This window comes from Notamacropus eugenii, chromosome 2, assembly GCF_028372415.1.
Source record: "Notamacropus eugenii isolate mMacEug1 chromosome 2, mMacEug1.pri_v2, whole genome shotgun sequence".
Lineage (NCBI taxonomy): Eukaryota > Metazoa > Chordata > Mammalia > Diprotodontia > Macropodidae > Notamacropus > Notamacropus eugenii.
The window spans coordinates 93,643,130-93,661,232 of record NC_092873.1 but is presented as its reverse complement, the minus strand read 5'-3'; the positions used below and the strand labels follow the sequence as shown (position 1 = coordinate 93,661,232).

The window sequence follows — 18,103 nt, the reverse complement described above, 5'->3', positions numbered from 1 at the left end:
GCAAAAAAAGTTTTTATGAATATTAAAAATTGTCTTCACATGTAATTGAGAAAATAACATATTATATTAATATGTTAATGTATAACATATTAATATAATATACTATAAACATTTCCAAAAAAAAGAAAAAATTCTGAAACCAAAAGTATGAATCAATCCTGAAAGATAATAAAAATTCTCTTAAAACAAAGTACAGTACAAAAGAAAGTGGGGGTCAGGGGAAGCCACAGAGCATCTCAGGCCTATGCCTGAAACACTGAAATAGTGATGTGGTCCCCTTCATGGGATTTAGTCATAGTCACTAACTAAACCTTGGGCATATCACATAGCCTTTCTGTGCCTCAGTTTCCTCTCCTGTAAAATGAGGATAATATAAACATGTATTCTTTCTGCTTTAAAGGACTGAGTAAACACGTGGTGTGTTAGCATCTCAAGAAGCTTTTCTTCACAATATTATCTTCCTGTTATGTGTTAACCCATTCATTTTTCTGAGTACCCTCTCACCTAGGATTCTCTTTTCCTAAAAGAGGTGTTTGTTTTTGTTGTAGCTGGTCCAAGAATGGAGAAACACAGGGCTTCGTGGAAAGCAGAATACTGGATGAGAAGAAAAGGCCATTCCCCAGATCGATTTCAGGGTTCTAAGAAGATGCCAGGAACTGGGGACTTTCAGAACTCACAGTCGCTTCTCCGGGTATCAAGCGAACGGATCCGACCCTTGGACAGGCAAGAAAACTTATTGCATAGTGATGCCTCTGTGAGTCAAAAGCTAGAGAAAACTAATGGGGCTACCAGTGAAGAGGGTGGCCAAAGAAGTAACCACAAGGACAAGGGCCACAAGAAGGGCCAGCATAAGTTGCTAAGGAGCCTGGTGAACTTGCTAACCAATACCGGGTCAGAGGAACAGAAGGAAAGAGGAGGCAAAAAGTCAAAAGAGAAAAGTATCTCCCCTCAGGCTCCTGAACCCCCAGAGGCATTTGTAGACCCACAAGAGCCAACCTTTAAGAAAAAAGACAAGGAAAAGGGAGGCAAAAAGTCAAAGGAGAAAAGTGTCTCCCCTCAGGACCCAGAACCTCTAGAGGCAGTGGTAGAACCATTGGAACCGACCTCTAAGAAGAAAGACAAGAGGTCTACCCTCAAGAAGGCCTTTTCTTTTAAGAAATATGGCAATGAAGAGGTCAAGAAATCATCAGCGGTGGATTCCAGAAGCCTTGAGGCACGGAGGCCTGCCAAGCCTACTTTTCTTCCTTTGTGCATCAGCTACAGACCAGCAAGTCTGACTACTCCCGGTAAGTTGGACCAGGCCATGTTGCTTTGGCAGCTCCACAGCTGCTTCCTCCTCTGTTCCCCTTTGCATGATTGAACACGTATATGGCTGGCCTTAGGATAGGGTTGGTAATTTTTGAAGGGTGACAGGTTTCATCTGTATTTATTTGCTCTTTTGTGAAAAGGGAGAGAATTGAGGGGGACCTTGGGAAGATCATCCTGGCTGCCTCTAGATCATTCCCCACCCTACCTAGAGAAGCCACTGCTATTGGGACTGACCAATTCCATTGGTAGAGTTGCTGTTAGGCACTATCCCCTCCCCAAAGGAACAAGAAAAGACAGCGGTGATAAGAGGGCAGCAACACACATTTCTAAAGTTTTCCTTATAATAGTCTTTTTAGGAAGGTGTTATAAATATCATCATCCCCATTTTACAGATGAGGAAACTGAGACTCAGATAGGCAATTACACGACCTGCTAGTAACACAGGAGGGAGTAGAAGCAACTTGTCCAAAGTCACACAACTGGTAAAATAGCAGAGTTGAGATTTGAACCCTTACCACTGTACCAAAAATCAGGAAACTTGAGTTTTGCCACTTACCAACCATGTACCTAGGCTCTTTGAGTCTTGATTTCCCCATTTGTTGAATGGGATTCCGTATGACCCTTGTCTACGAGGGCAATTGTGGGAATCAAATGAGATGATGGATCTCCAAGCATTTTATAAATCTTAAAGGGGCACAAAAATAAAGGATGCTATGATGATGATTACGATATGTTGCCTCTCCTTTTAGCATGTATGTTCCTTGAGAATGGGATAATTTTTGTTTATTTGTCTTTCCTCATATCCCAATTGTTTAACACAGTGCCTGGCACATAGCAAGAACATAATAATCTTTGCTGACTGATTGGCTTGTTGACTGATGCAGCATATCTCCTCTCATGTTAATGTCTTCATGTGATGTGCTGAATAGGACCTAGGGCCAACCAGAAGACTCATTCTGCCACTTTGCCCTCAGTTATGGACTCCTTGGCCATTAAGCATATGTAGATTTATAACACATTTGTTTCTTTCTGTTTCCAGACTCAGATGAAGAGGAAGTACATGAGAGGTGGTTCACAGAAGTCAGGGTTCCTGATTCTACTGGACTTTCCCACCAAGTTGGACGGCCCCCACCAAAGGAAGAGCCACTTAAAAGAGATTCTCAATCTAGTGAGCATGACTTTAACCAAGGTCTTGGGTGAACTTTTGTTCTGAGATCCTGGGGTGAAAAAGCAGCATTTTTTTCCACTTGATCTCACAGAATGCTAGAACAGGACTTTAGGTCAATTCCCCTGGCAGGATCTACAAAATATGGCAGGTCGTAACCATAAATAGGATTGTAGAGTTATAAGAGACCTTGGAAAGTAACTCCCTTATTTTAAAGATGAAGCCATTGGTATGGTCCCATAAAAAGCACACTGTCTCTGGGGTCAGAGAATGTGATTTAAATTTTGCCTCTGATGACCTCTACTTTGGTAACTCTGGACAAGTCATTTCATTTCTTTCCTCAACTGTAAAATGGGGAGGGGGGTTGGCATGACAGCTTCCAAGGTCTCTCCCAGCTCTAGATCTTTGACCCTATAAACCTGAAGCCCAGAGACATAAAGCGTATGTGCCCAAGGCTGCATAGTTGGTTGGTTGGTGGCAGAACTGGGACCACAAACCAGTTCTGACTCCCAGTCTAGGGCCCTTTTATTTCTAGTATGTTGTTCTCTATTTATTCCTTTTGGAGCCCTGGAGCAGGAAGAGATCCATTTATTTCAGAAAATTACCTGGGGGTATAGCTACAGCCCCCAACAAGTCTCACTCCCTGCCCCCCTATCCCTTTCCACCCACAATGTCCTGCCTGGTAGAAAGGGCTGACTTTCCTCCTGAGAGGTTTGAATTAGGTTGAAAGTCAAGAGCAAAAAAGTCTTGATTTGGTTTCTAGAAAACAATATTGTCCTTTAAGGAGCATTTTGGGACATTAAAAAGTAACCCATCTCTCTTCTTTTCCTTTAGAGGATGATATTATCCAGGGGATAGCCACTGTTCTCAGACAGCAAGGCGACAAGTACAATGAAAAGGTGAGAAGCATGTCCCCAGTTATCTTCACCAACCCCAAACCTCTGCCTATTTCAAGCTGATTCTGTCTTCAAAACCTAGTTCAGACCTACTCCGTTCATGAAATCTTCTTACAGTATCATAGATTTAGAGTTGGAAAGAACCTTAGAGATTATGAAGTCTTATCTCTGTATCTTACGTCTGAGTTAACCAAAGCAAACAAAGATTAAGTGACTTGCCCAAGGTCATACAGCTAGCCTCAGAGGCTGGATTCAAACTCGTGTTCTCCTGATTCCAAGTCCAGAGCTCTATACACTACACCAGGATGCCTGGAGTGGGCCCCTGTCCGTAGCATTCTCTCCCATCTCAGAGCTTAATCCTGCATGTACGCTACTATTCAGCATAAAAAAAAAACCTTAAAGTGCTGTGTACATGGGTGTTGTAATTATTTTTACTAAATTTATTTATTATATTTGTATATTTACTTACTATATATATTTATCACTATATATTATTACATCATTTATATTTAGATTATATCATTATATTATATCATAATATAATAATGTATAAATATATAATATAAATATAATAATATAACATATAATAGAATACATTATTGTATTAAGCTGATATATTATTATATATGTATTTAATACATTTATTATATCATTAGTGGTAACATGGCACTTGAGTTTTCTTTTATCATTCCATAGGAAAGGTAATCTAGTATGGCAGAAAGAGCAGCAACCTGGAAATCAGGAGATCGGGGTTCTAGCCTTGACTTTGCCGCTCATTGTATGACTATCATCTCCTCCTCCATTTGGTCTCAGTTTCCTCTTCTGTAAAATGAGGGGATTGGACTAGATGGTCTCTAAGGTCCCTTTGAGATCTGACAGTCCAAATATCTCTGTCTCCCTTTAAGAATGGACTGTGTCTCCCCAGTTGTATGTGTAAATTTCTTCAGGGTTAGTTATTAGTTTTTTCCCTTTTCTGGATTCCCCCATAGAGCAAATCACAGCCTGTACAATCATATGCCTCTGGGAGCTTTGACCCTATCTTCGTTACTCAACAATGGAGGCTTTGAACCTTCATTGTAGCACATACAACTTGACTGAACATAGCTATGTACTATAGAAAGCAGCATTTGTTGGCTCTAACATGTATCCATGTAAAATGCTGAATTTCAATATAATTCTGCAAAGTGTCCTTCCTTGCATCCTGTGGGTGTCACACTCTAAGCAATTATCTTGTCTGGCTCTCATCCCAGCTCTAGGGCTAGTCACAGGATTGAGCACACAAACATTTGGCTTTTTTTTTTTTGGTTGGTTGATGGGTTAAGAATGAGCAGTTTGAGGGGCAACTGGGTGGCACAGTGACTAGAGCACCAGCCCTGGAGTCAGAAGGGACCTGAGTTCAAATCTGGCCTCAGACACTTGACACTTACTAATTGTATGACTTTGAGCAAGTCACTTAACCCCAATTGCCTTGCCTTCTCTCCAAAAAAAAGTAATGAGCAGTTTAATTTCAAAGGTCTCTTCCAGCACTAATGCTCTATTATTTTTGTCCTTTTGTGATTATTTATATCACCCAACAAGTATTTAATGAACATTTATTATGTGCTAGGCACTGTGAAAAACAGTCTCTGCTCTCAAGTGGTTCACATTCTAATGGGGAAGCCTACATGGGTACATATGAGATGCATTTAGACTAGATGGAAAGTGACCTTAGGAGGGACTGGAAAAGGCCTCCTGCTTTCTACATGGAATGGAGAACGAAAGGCCTGGCCATTCGCCGAATGGAGGAAAATTCAGAGTAGTTTGATTTCCTTGGGAATGCACGATAGGCAAATTATACAGCTTGCCAAGTCACCCGCCTGCCTACTTCTGCCTCTTTCCTGCCCCTTCTTCTTGGTATGTGCCCACCAGGTATTAAAAAAGAAAAACCAGCATTGATGATAATGATAGTAACTTGGCCACTTTTTTTATTTTTTTAACTTTTGGTCCGGGTCTGTGAATTCATTGATGTGGAAAGCTTCTGTTGTGAGAACTCTTTCTACCAATGTAGATTGACAACTTGTCTACAACTTAGAACTTAGAAAGAGAAAGTTGCTGGAATTGCTTGAGGAGTTAACCCATGGACACACAGATAGAGTATGTCAGAGGCAAAACTTGAACTCAGGTCTTCCTAACTCCAAGGTCAGCCTTCTATCTTCCAATGCATACTTGCACTCTCTCTCTCCCTTTCTCTGTCTCTCTGCCTCTGTCTCTCTGTCTCTGCATGTGTCCCTCTCTGTCTCTGTTTATCTCTGTGTTTCTCTCTGTGTTATCTGTCTCTGTTTCTGTCTCTTTCTCTGTGTGTCTCTGTCTCTACTGTCTCTGCTGATTCTGTTTCTCTCTTTCGCTCTCATTCACTCTTCCCTTGACCTTCTCAGACAGAAACTACTTCTAGCAAACCAAGTTGACACGTGCTCAACAGCATAGAGTCTCAGAGACCAGAGAAGTTCAATGTCATATCTAGGGTCATAAATTCATTATCATTCAGAGGTTAGCTTTGAACCCAGGTGTTGCTGATTCTGAGGTCTGTTCTCTCTGTCCTGCTTCTTTCCTCTTTCTTTTCATTAATAAACAAGCGAATGTTTATTAAGCAGTTACTATGTGCCAGGCAAATTTTATGGAGGAGGAAAACCGAGACCCACAGAGAGAGGAAATGATTTTTTCCAAGGTAGACAGTAGCAGAACTAGGTAGGATTTGAACTCTGGTGTTCTGAGTCAAAAATCCTGTGCTTGCCTCCCAAATCCAGGCTGCCTCCCGTAATCTTGTCCATTGTTTCTGCTTTCTAGATCAAAGGAGACCTAAATTTTAAGGCTGTCTGGGACAGCCTCTCCCTTACCTCCATCCAAACCTTGGCAGAAGATTCTGGAAATCAGGAAGAGAACCAGGAGCCAGATGAGAATCAAGTAGAGAGACGTTATTATTTGGCTAACAAATGCACAGGCAACACTAAGCATGCTGTCCATCAAATCATGGGTTGGAGAGATCACATTGTGATGCATCCATTTGGCCACATGTCTTATAATAATATGCAGGTAAGTGGGAGCAGAGGGAAGGGGATGACACAAAATGTTTAAGAGCTTTGGTGCGGCATGAGAAGATCCTCTATGCTTTCAAAAGGAGACCTATCCAAAAAGCAGGTCCTCCCTATGACTACTCTCTGTTCACCCAAATCCTATCGAACCTTCACAGCACAGCTCAGGTTCTAGCTTGTCCACCAACCTTTCCCTAATGACTCTGACCCATATGAACCCCTCCCTTTTCTAATTTTTCTCTCAATTTCTAAGGTGATATGAAATACCACCATAGAATGATGGACAAAACATTCAAGTCAGAATTGAAAGAGCTGGATTTTAGACCTTGGTTAAATCACTTAACTGATCCTCAGTTTCCACACTTGTAAGAGTGGAACAACTCCTTCTCTGTCTACCTCACAGAGGTACTCAGAAAAATCAAATAAGATAATGAGCGTGAAAGTATTTTGTATAGTATGAATGACTGAATATTTTAGTTATGTCTATGGGCTGTAATCCCCTGTAATTCACTTCACTTCAATTCAAATGCAACAGTCCATGGTAGACCCTGGGGGACACATAAAGATGAAATAAGGTATAGTTCCTGACCTTGAGGAAATAAGAGGCCATAAGACTCCACTGATACAAGAAAAACAGGAAAGGTGCAAAGGAGAGGTAGAGATAATGTGTTATGAGAAATATGAGGAGGGAGAGATCACTTTTGCCTAGGCGAGGTCAGGGAAGGCTTTTGACAAAGGGGACCCCTGAATTGGACCTTTAAAGATGGGATAGATCTCAGTAAGCAGATGTGTGGAGGAACTGGGCAGTTTGGAATAGCAAAGGCCCAGGAAAAGGAAAGGGCAAAAGAAGAACAAGAGATTGGGGATAGTCTAGAGTGACTGTGATGTAGAGTACATGAAGGGGAATAGTATGAGAAAAGTCTGAAAAAGGTAGCCAGAGACAAATGTAATCATCTTTATATCCCCCATAATACCAATGGAAAAAATTTGACAACTTTTAAAAATAATTTTGCCTTGACATTTTGTTAATAGCTGACATTTGGATCACAATTTTGAAACTTTACAAAGGATTTTTCACATATTATTTTATTTGATCATTTGTAAACATTATAGATGGTAACTATGTGGTATAGTGGTTAGAGCACTGTGCCTGGAGTCAGGAAAATCTAAGTTCAAATTCAGCCTCAGACACTTCCTTACCAGCTGCTTGACTCTGGGTGAGTCACTTAACCCATATTTAGAATTCCTCTATACTGGTTTCTCCTGCCTCTCTACTTATCCTTGGTCCTATGGCCTTCTACTTTAAAGTATCCCTGAGTGGGGCCAAGCCATATCCTGATGGGTCTTGAAATGCTAAGTATCTCAAGATGTCCATTTTCTCTTCACAGTATGGGACAAGTAAGCCCTTCAATAGTCCAGATTGAAACCCAGGCCTTTCTGTTCCTTCGAGTTGCCGTACAAGAAACAATTGGAGGAGATGGGAAGATGTTTTCTTAAAACCACAAGCTAATGCTTCATGGACTCAGTGGAAGACATGAGAATAAAATAAAAGGCTCCCATGCCTTTTATATCTTTTGATTGATTGGTCACTTCCAGTTGAAATGGAGAATGTACCAATGTGGGAATCGAACCAGATCTCTGGGAGAGTTTCCTGATGGAAAGAAATAGTGACTCAGCCTGGTGAATCCTCCAGTTCATTTCAACAGAGCGCAACTTCCTGTGAGCCCTGTGTGGACACAAAGATGAGGAGAGACATACAGAACCCCGGTGGTGGTATAGTGACTCTGTAGTCCCAGAATCAGAGAACTTAGGGTCCTAACTAGTACACTGTGTGGTCCTAGGGAAGTCATTTCTTTTTTCTGAGTCTCAATTTCCTCATCTGTGAAATGGGGAGAAAGATACTTGCACTACCTACTTCACAGGGTTGTTGTGAAGAAAGCACTTTGTAAACCTTAATGATTTATAGCGATGTAAACTATTATTATTGTTGTTATTATAGTCAAGGAATTCAGGGTCCAGTGGGGGTGATAAGATATTTATTTCAATGCGTATTATGATATAGATGCCATGATGGAGTTGCAAAGGTCTATGGGCATCTAGTATAGTGGAGAAGGGATAATGGAGATGCAAGGGAAGGAGAGAGGGAGGGAGAAAAGAGAGAGAGAGTTAGAGTTAGGGACATGTGGGTCTCAGCATCGTATCTGAAACTAGCTTTGTGACTATAAACAAAGGAGGCTTATTCATTCTTCCCATCTGTAAAATGGTGGTAGTGGGAGGGTTGGACTACATGGTCTGATATTTCAGCTCTAAATCTATCATCCCATGATGCTATGAAATTGAAGGGAGTTCCAGAGAGGGAGAGATCATTTCCAGCTGGGGGAATCAAGGAAGGCTTCATAGACATTAAGCTGGGCCTTGGAGAACAAGTAAACCTTCAGCAAAGGGAGATGGGGAAAGGGGATAGGCAACAGTACAGATGATATGAAGAGGGCAGCACTGCACAGGATGTTCAGGGAACAAACAGTAAGTAGTCTAGTTTGCCTGGAGCATGGAGCATATGAAGGGGAATAATGAGATAAAGCTGGAATAGTTGGAACCATTCATTCAAAAATCGGTTGTTAAGCACGGACTATATGTCATGTAGGGCATCTACGTGACACAGTGGAGAGAGTGCTGGGCCTGGAGTAGAGTTCAAATCCAGCCTCAGACACTTACTAGCTATCTGACCCTGGGCAAGTCTCTTAACTCTATTTACCTCAGTTTCCTCATCCATAAAATAAACTGGAGAAGGAAATGGCAAACTACTCCAATATCTTTGCCAAGAAAACCCCAAATGAAGTAATGAAGAGTTGGACATGACTGAAACAACTGAATAAGAACAATAACAAAAAAAGTATTTGGCAAAAAAAGTGAAATAATTCCTGACTTCAAAGGGCTTTTGATATATTGGAGAGAAACCATATATATATATGTATATGCACACATTCACACACACATACATATGTATATGTATATACACACATGCATATACAGTATATATGGGTGTATATATATACATATGCAAATTGAAAACTTACAGAGTAAGTCAATCAACATTCATTTGTTTATTAAATGCTTAGTATGTGCTAGGCACCATGCTAAGTGCTAGGGATGTAAATAAAGGTAAAAAAGCCTCTGTTCTCAAGGAATGTGCATTCTACTGTGGGAGATGACATGTAAATAACTGGTACATGCAAGATACACATATACATACGTGTGTATATATATATGTATATGTATATGTGTGTGTGCATATATATATATATATATATATACAGAGAGAGAGAGAGAGAGAGAGAGAATGGAAAGGGCCTCCTAAGTTGGAAGTGTCCCTCCTACAGGGGGTTTTGAGCAGTCTTGAAGGAAGTCAATAAAGGGAAGAGGTATCAGTGATGGGTCAAAGGATTCTAGGAAAGGGCAATCCTGTTGTAAAGGCACAGACAGGAGAGATGGAGTATTGTCTTTAAGGAAGTGCAAGTAGGTTCTTGTGGTTGTGTCATAGAGTACATGTAGAGGAGTAAAAAGCAAAGACTGAAAAAAGAAGAAGGAACCAGGTGGTGAAGAGTTCCAGATGCCAATGGAGGATTTGATATTTGATCAAAGAAGTCATTGAGATCTTGTTGAGCTAGGAAATGATTAGGAAAATTGCTTTTGCTGTTGAGTACAGTAAATTGGAGACCTATTTGAAGACTATTGTAGTAACCCAGTTTGTATTGACTGTTATAATAGTCCAATCCAGATATGGTGAAAGTTCATGTAAGTCTAAAGAAGAGAATGTACAGCAAATGTTGTGAAGGTAGAAAGAGGCAGTGAGGTGACTCAGGGGATAGAGCACTGGTCCTGGAGTCAAGAAGACCTGAGTTCAAATCTGGTCTTGGGCACTTACTAGCTGAGACCCTGGGCAAGTCACTTAACTTCTGTTTGCCTTAATCCACTGGAGATGGAAATAGCCAACTACTCCAGTATCATTGCTAAGGATCATATGGGCTAGTGGGTCTTGAAGAGTTAGATATGACTGAACCACTGAACAGCGATGTAAAGGTCTAAGCAAGATTTGGCAATGTACTGGATATATTACTGGGTAATGCTGTCAGTCTGTGTGCAAAGAAGGACTCAAACCCAGGTCCTCCAGACTCAGAGGTCAGGTCTCTATCTACTGTGCAACCACATTATTATTTCCATGTCATAGTGTGATGGGGAAGAGCACAGGACCAAGAGACCAGGGTTCAAATCCTAAATCTTCCATAAGTTTGATGTGAGGGAGAGAGAGGAATAGAAACTCCCCTACCGATTGCATTCTCCGTGACATTGGCCAAGTCATCAAACCTCTCTTGCCTCTAGTTTCTTCAGCTAGAATAATGGAATTTAGAGTTGGAAGGAACATTGGGATTATTGATAATAACAAGTTTTCTACCGTTTTCCTCTCTGAGGGATATTGTGAGAATCCCATGAGGGATGAGTGATTGGGAGAGAGCTCTTGCACATTTGACTGTCACCCTGTTTGGTGTATGTCTGACTGGAGAGCATGAGGAATGTGTAGGGGAAAGGGAAATGTCATTTGGGGAATTCAGAGAATTTTCAGATTTGAAGTTTCAGATTTTCAGATTTCTGTCATAGGCGTAGCATGGGTGAACCTAGATTGGCCAAGAGTTTTAGTGTGAGTGAGAGTGTTCGATGCTGCCAGGTGGGGGGACGGGTTAGAGAATGAAACAAAGAAGAGGCAGTTGCTCCAGGACACCCAGGTGGAAGGGTCCCCAGAGCCACAAGGTGCATTACAAATTGCATAGTAAATAATGATACTACATTTAGTGGGGAGGGAGAATGGGGACTTGTCTTGCCCCAAGACCCCAACTATTCATATTCTTTTCTGGACCATGACATTATTTATTATAATTATAATAAAATTATAAAGTGAATTAAAAAGTCTACTTCTGCAATGATCTGGACTGGCTTATTTCTTGGAGGGGGGAAGGGGGAAGGATGGGAGGGCACATGATAAGCATCTTGGGCACGGTGTGAGGATGGGCTCATTTCTTGACCCTTGACTGATGAACTTGGGTTGCAAGGGAGTGCAAAAAGGTGGCTGAGTGGAAGGTGCAGGTACTTCCTTGCCCTTTCTCCTCCATTACCACTGCATCCTGGGCCATCACCAGTTATCTTAACTTCTGTCACTGGACTTGGATGATTCAGGAAGAGAGAGGCTGATGACTTTGCATAACTCTGCCTCACTTCAATCCAATTCACAAGCAAATCACTGGTCCTCTGAAAATGAAGGATGAGCAATAGCAATCGCCCCACCATCACTTTAGGGTATCTAGGGCCCTCTTGTTCTAACTCCTTTCACACACACATGCACACACACACACACAGAGACACACACACAGAGAGACACACACACACACATACTTTATTAAAATCTGCACTTAGGAAAGGATCTGATGGAAGGAAGGAATGAAGGAAGAAAAGGAAGGAAGAAAGAAAAGAAAGGAAGGAAGGAAGGAAGGGAGAGAAAAAGGAAGGAAGGAAGCAAGAAAGGAGGAAAGAAAGAAGCATTTGTTAACCACTTATTATATGCCAAAGGCACTGTGCTAAGCAATGGGATAAAAATATAAGCTAAAAGAAAGACAATACTTGCCCATGAGGAGCTTCCATTCTAAAGGGAAAACACAATTAAATGGGATGGGACCAGGCAGTGAAGACTGAGGTGTCTGGTTTTGAAGTCTGGAAATCAAGAAGAGAACCAGGAGGAGGATGAAGTCAGGGCCGGTCCCCTCCACTAAATGGAGGCCCTGGGAGGAATTCACCAATGGAGAAGGAAGTGGGTCTTGACTGGCAGGAAGGACCCGAGAACAGAACACACCAAAGATAGTGGGTGGGGAGAGGTGGGGTAGGGAATGAAGGGTTTGGTTTCATGAGGCAAAAGCAGGGCAGAGCTACTGAAAAGGAAGTGAGAAGTCACCACCAAAGACAAACTGTACCAGCTTCATAAACTAGCTCATGGCCAGCCCTGAAGGTGGATCTGATAGTGTGTCAACATTTAAAAGTATGAGAAATTTCCTTAACCATGCATCCTAATACTATGTTCCATAGTCTGCTGATTCTGGTGACCGTTCCAAAGGCTGGTCTTACAAAGGCAGTGAAAGTCATTGATTGTTGTGCTGTTATTTTAAACTTTGGACACTGGGCTTCTCCCTGCCAACAATTAGACTTCTGCCTAAGCCTGGACTTATGTAAAGGCCAAGGCAGTAGCTATTGATGGGTGTGATACCAGAGTCAACAAAAGACCTACTTGAACCAATATCTCTCCTATCATTCCATCTGAGATTTCCACCATTACCATCAACCCTTAATAGGGCTGTGGTGATGTCCATTGTAACTGGCAAAGTGGAAAGAATGCTAGATTTGGAATCAATGCACCTGAGTTCAAATCAATGTGGGAGAATCCGGGCAAGTCATATCTGTTTCCTGAGTCTGGATTTCCTCGTTTGTAAAATGAGATGATTGCAATAGATGACCTCTAAGATCTCTTCCAGCTCTGGTTCTATGTCAATTTGATGGGATGAGGAAGATACTGAACAGGGGGCCCTGTTCCATGGAAGGTAAGCCTGAGGTGATAAAACTGCAGTAAGTTCACTGAATAACCAGGCATGAAATGGGAAAAAGACAGTCTGACCAAGTTAGACACCCCCTCCCCCACCAATGAAGGGAGGTAGAGAAGAACCCATAATATATCTTATCTCCTACTTCTCAGTCCATTTCACTTCCATGAGGGCATTTGTTCTCTCACTGTCTGTTTCCCTCTTGACTTCCATTAATGGAGATTGTTAACCTGATTACTTGGGGCAGCTAAATAATGCAGTGGATAGAATACTGAACCTGGAGTCAAGAAGACTCGTTTTCTTGAATTCAAATCTAGCCCCAGACACTTACTAGCTGTGTGACCTTGGACAAGTCAGTTAATCCTGTTTGCCTCAGTTTCCTCATCTATAAAATGAACTGGAGAAGGAAATGGCAAACCACTGCAGTATCTCTGGCAAGAAAGCCCTAAATAAGATCACAAAGAGTTAGACACAACTGAAAAATGACTGAACAAAGTTCTGATGATTCAGCTGATTAGTCTGATTGAAAATTAACCACTTGTGCTGAGTAATCAAGTTCCATTTCTGTAGCACTTTGAGGTTGATAGGGTGCCTCCTCAAGACAATTTTGTTAGATAGATGGAAGGAGTGGAGCATGCATTCTCAGCCTCATTTTGGAGATGAGGAAAATGAGGTTAAGTGACTTGGCAGAATCACATAGCTAGTCAATGCCAATCTTGAGCCCAGGTTGTCTGTCTGTACAAAGACTGGCCCCCTTTCTTCTGTACCTTGTTGATCAGAGGCAAGACAGAAGGCAGACTGGGTATGTAATTCTCTTTTGCTTTCCTAATGGCATTTGTCTTTAATATTCAAGTATTTATTTTGAATATATTATGGAGTATGGAATGTTGGTCTAGGCCTATTTTCTGTCAGACTGTTTTGCCATTTTCCCAGTAGTTCTTATCACATAGGGGGTTCTTTCCTAATTCTATGATTTATATTTTTAGACTTATCGGACACTGGATTATTGTCTTATTATTTCCAATTCTTCCTTGTCCAGTCTGTTCCACTGATCTACTTTTCTGCTATTTAACCGACATCAAATGGTTTTTGAAGACTGCTGCTTTATAATACAGGATGTCTCAAAAGTCTTAGCACTGTATGAAGTTTAAATAGCTTTTAGTGGCTTTAGAATGCACTGATTAATACTTTTAAGAAACCCTGTATCATTTGAGGTTTGGAAGATATGATTTTGAAATTTTATTTTGAAATTATGTAATTTTTATTAATGTAACTTATTCTTGTACCATACTAATTTTCAAATATTCTCCCCCCAAAAAACTATCCCTTTATTCAGTCAAGAAGCATTTAGTAAGTATCTACTATCGCACTGTCCTACTCTCTGTGAACACAAAACAAGAATGAAACCATTTCTGCTTTTGAGGAATTTATGCTGTTTCGGGAGAGACAGCATGTGTGAAATATACATGTATCTGTGTGTATATATATACACATATATATACACATACCTATATATGTATATAGTTAGTGAGTGACAGGTAGTTGAGGGAATCAAGAAAAGTTTCTTGTTTGTTCATGAGTAGTTTGAGTCAGTATAATAAGAATTAAAATACTACCTAAATTAATTTACTTATTCGGTGCTGTATGAAACTATCAAAAGAATATTTTATAGAGTTAGAAAAAAATAACAAGGAAATTCATATTGGGAAGCAAAAGATCAAGAATCGAGAGAGTAATAATGGAAAAAAGTGGAAAGAAAGAGTTAGATCTCAAACCATGCTCCAAAGTAGTAATCATAAAATGATTTGATGCTGATTAAAAAAGGGAGATCTATCAGTGAAACAGATTAGGTATGTAACATAAGGAACTCACACTGCCAATAAACATTTATTAAGTACCTACTATGGAACGGGGATCCAAATATGAAAAAAGACAGTCCCTGTCCTCAAGGAGCTTAAAATTTAATGGTGGAAGATATCACTCAAAGGGAAGCTGAAAAGGATAAGGGCAGGGAGGAGGTATGAGAGGTATGGGATCATGTTAGAGAGGAACAAAGTTGTGTAACCAGGTGAAAAATGGAGAGCCTTATGGCAGGGGATCCTCCTTAAATGGAGATTTGGGGAATAGAATGGAAAAAGAAAAAGCATTTATATAGCATCTACAATGTGCCAAGAACTGTGCTAAACACGTCTTATAAATATTATGCTGTTCAGTCCTCACAACAAAAGTCTTCTGTTATTTACATTTTACAGTAGAAGAAACCAAGGCAGACATAGGTGAAGTGACTTGCCCAAGACACTAGTAAGTGTCTAAAGCTGAATTTGAACTCAGCTTTTCTACACTCCAGACCCAACAATCTATCCATTAAACCATCTAGCTACTTTCTTTTGGGAGAAGCTCTTAGATCCACCCTCTGTTCAGAGGGGCCACAGGGCTAGAGAGTAGGAGAGGTAAGAGTTCCAGGGCTGATGCATTCTTGCAGAATAATGAAGTTCCTGGGTCCAAAGAAGTGCATCCAAACGGGAAATGAGTAACATAGTGTTTTACAAGCCCAAAGACCCCTGTTATTAGAGTAGCGGGAGAGGCAGATTATATAAATGCATGTAAATCTAAATAAATACATTTGCCTTTTCAAAAGAAAAGAAAAATTTCGTATAGTAAGTGATTCTTGAGTTGTGGCTTAAAGGAAGAGAGGGATGATATGAGGCAGAGGTAAGAAGGAAATACATTCCAGGCATGGAGGGCAGCTGGTACAAATGCAAGTGATGGAAGATGGAGTGCTGAGTATGGTTGACTGTTGCTCTTTGTTCTCAGAGAGGACCAAAATGACATGATAAAGTTAAATTTCAATATGTCCTACTGTGACTCATCAGACCAACATGAGCTCGGAATGCTCTACCATAGATTGGGCAATTGCGTGAACATTTAAGGTGGATTCTCTAAATCTGTGCATCCTACGTTTCCTTGGTGCTATTTCAATTCTGCTTTGCTCATAGAGCACAGCATTTTCTCTGATGTTGGCACACTATACTGAAGAGTCCTGTGCCAGTGTCTCCCGTGTCACACAGTCAAATCCAAAGTTCTTGAGAGAAACATTGAGAGTGTTCTTGTATTGTTTCTTCTGGCCACCATGGGATCACCTGCCCCATGGGTGTTCTCCATAAAATAGTCTTTTGGCAATTGTACATTTTGCATTTGAACCACGTGGTCAACCCATTGGATTTGCACTCTTTGAAGCATAGTTTGAATGCTTGGCAGTTTAGTTTGAGCAAGGACCTCAGTGTCTGATACCTTACCCTGCCAGATGATCTTCAGATTTTTCCTAAGACAGTTCAAATGGACTTATCCTTTCCAAGCTAAATATTCACATTCATCAAAAGTGCTGCCCCCAAGGCAAAATGACCACTAGAAGATTTAATGTCAGCAAATTAGAGCTCTTATCTGAGTGTGAAGTGTTTGTCGTTAACTTGGAGGGACAGTAACAGAGGGAAGGCCAGTTTGGCTGGATCACAGAATGCAGGAGACTAAGGAGAGAAAAACATAACAAGCCTGGAAAGATAGATTTGTAGTCAGATTGTGACAGACTTTAAAAGTCAAACAGAGGAGTTTATATCCTCATCCTCCTCCTCCTCATCATCACTAACATTTATGTAGCTCTTTCTACGTACCAGACTGAACTAAGAACTTTACGATTATTAATGCATTTGATCCTCACCATAACCTTGGGAGGTTGGTAATATTATTATTTCTATTTTACAGATGAGGAAACTCAGGTAGACAGAGGTTAAGTGACTTTTCCAGATTCACATAGCTGAGAAATGTCTAAGATGGGGTTTGAACTCAGGTCTTCCTGTGGGAGCTACTGACTTTTATTGAATAGGAAGAATGACATGGTCAGACTTATGCTTAAGGAAAATCATTTTAGCAACTGTGTGAAGGGTGGTTTGAAATAAGAGACTTCAGGCAAGGAGATCATTTAGGAGGCCATTGGAACGATTTAGGTAAGAGGTGATGATGATTTGAGCTAAGGTAAAGGCTGTGTGAGTAGTGATAAGGGGATGGATTCAAGAAATGTACATGTAGAGAAGGGCAGATTTGACAACATGTTGGGTTTCTAATGGGTTGAGGGTAATGACAAGGCTGTGAAGCTGGATGAAAGGAAGAATGGTGTGTTCTCTCTAGAAATATGAAAGTTCAGTAGAGGGTGAGTATTGAATTCTCTGTTGGACATCATGAGTTTGAGATGGGACAGCCATGTTTGAATTGTTCAATAGGTAGTTTTAGCAAATAAAAGGGAGAGAGAGAAAGAGAGGGGGAGAGGGAGAGAGAGAGAGAGAGAGAGAGAGAGAGAGAGAGAGAGAGAGAGGGAGGGAGGGAGCCTACCCATATTTGCATATTCTTCTACCTAGGCAAAGCAGGAAGGAAGGTGCACCTCCTCATCTCTTCTGTGGGTCATTGTAACGATCCAGAACTTAGTTTCGTTTTAATCTTGTCCTCTCCTTTGGCATAGTTATCATTGCAAATATTGTTTACCTGTTCCTGCTTAACTGTATTCTGTATCACTCCATCTAAGATTTCCCATTAGACTTCTAATTCATTCTTGTCCTAGCCATGACTAGAATTGAACACGTGCCTGCTGTAATCGACTGAAATTCTTGACTTTGACCCCTTCTTTCCTTCTGTTACCAGAGAATGAAAATACACAGCTTATAGCTATCTTCTGCGAAAAGGAGGAGGAGAGAGGACAGGAGGGAGTCTAGACCTGTGATTTCACCAAGTTGGAAATTTTCAGCGTGGAAATTCCCACCACCAACACTAGGAAAACCCTCTCCACCAACTCAGATATGCCGCTCATTTTAATTTACTGTAGTCATAAAGAATTCCTCGGATCATTGCTGAGGCACGTACATGCTGCAGTGGATAGACCACTGGGCCTGGAGCCAGGAAGACCTGAATTAAAATCCACTCTCAAACACTTATTAGCTGAGCAGTCGTTTAACTTTCGTCCACCTCAATGTTGTGGGGATC

The 18,103-nt window shown here is 40.9% G+C and overlaps 1 protein-coding gene across 1 annotated transcript; it reads left to right on the top strand.

Moving 5' to 3' along the window:
- Nucleotides 1-553: 553 nt before the first annotated feature.
- On the top strand, nucleotides 554-11,406 carry BNIP5 (BCL2 interacting protein 5). Its single transcript, XM_072641909.1, has 5 exons — nucleotides 554-1,286; nucleotides 2,348-2,476; nucleotides 3,308-3,372; nucleotides 6,193-6,438; nucleotides 7,826-11,406. Exons 1-5 carry the CDS (start codon nucleotides 560-562, stop codon nucleotides 7,859-7,861), a joined length of 1,203 nt encoding a protein of 400 aa, XP_072498010.1. The 5' UTR covers nucleotides 554-559; the 3' UTR covers nucleotides 7,862-11,406.
- The last annotated feature ends 6,697 nt before the right edge of the window (nucleotides 11,407-18,103 follow it).

Excerpts from the sequence above, each read along its gene's own strand:
- BNIP5 (XM_072641909.1), top strand. The coding sequence starts at position 560 with ATGGAGAAACACAGGGCTTCGTGGAAAGCAGAATACTGGATGAGAAGA. Across the intron at positions 1,287-2,347 it reads AGCAAGTCTGACTACTCCCG|ACTCAGATGAAGAGGAAGTA; the intron begins GTAAGTTGGACC and ends TTCTGTTTCCAG. Across the intron at positions 6,439-7,825 it reads TGTCTTATAATAATATGCAG|TATGGGACAAGTAAGCCCTT; the intron begins GTAAGTGGGAGC and ends TTCTCTTCACAG.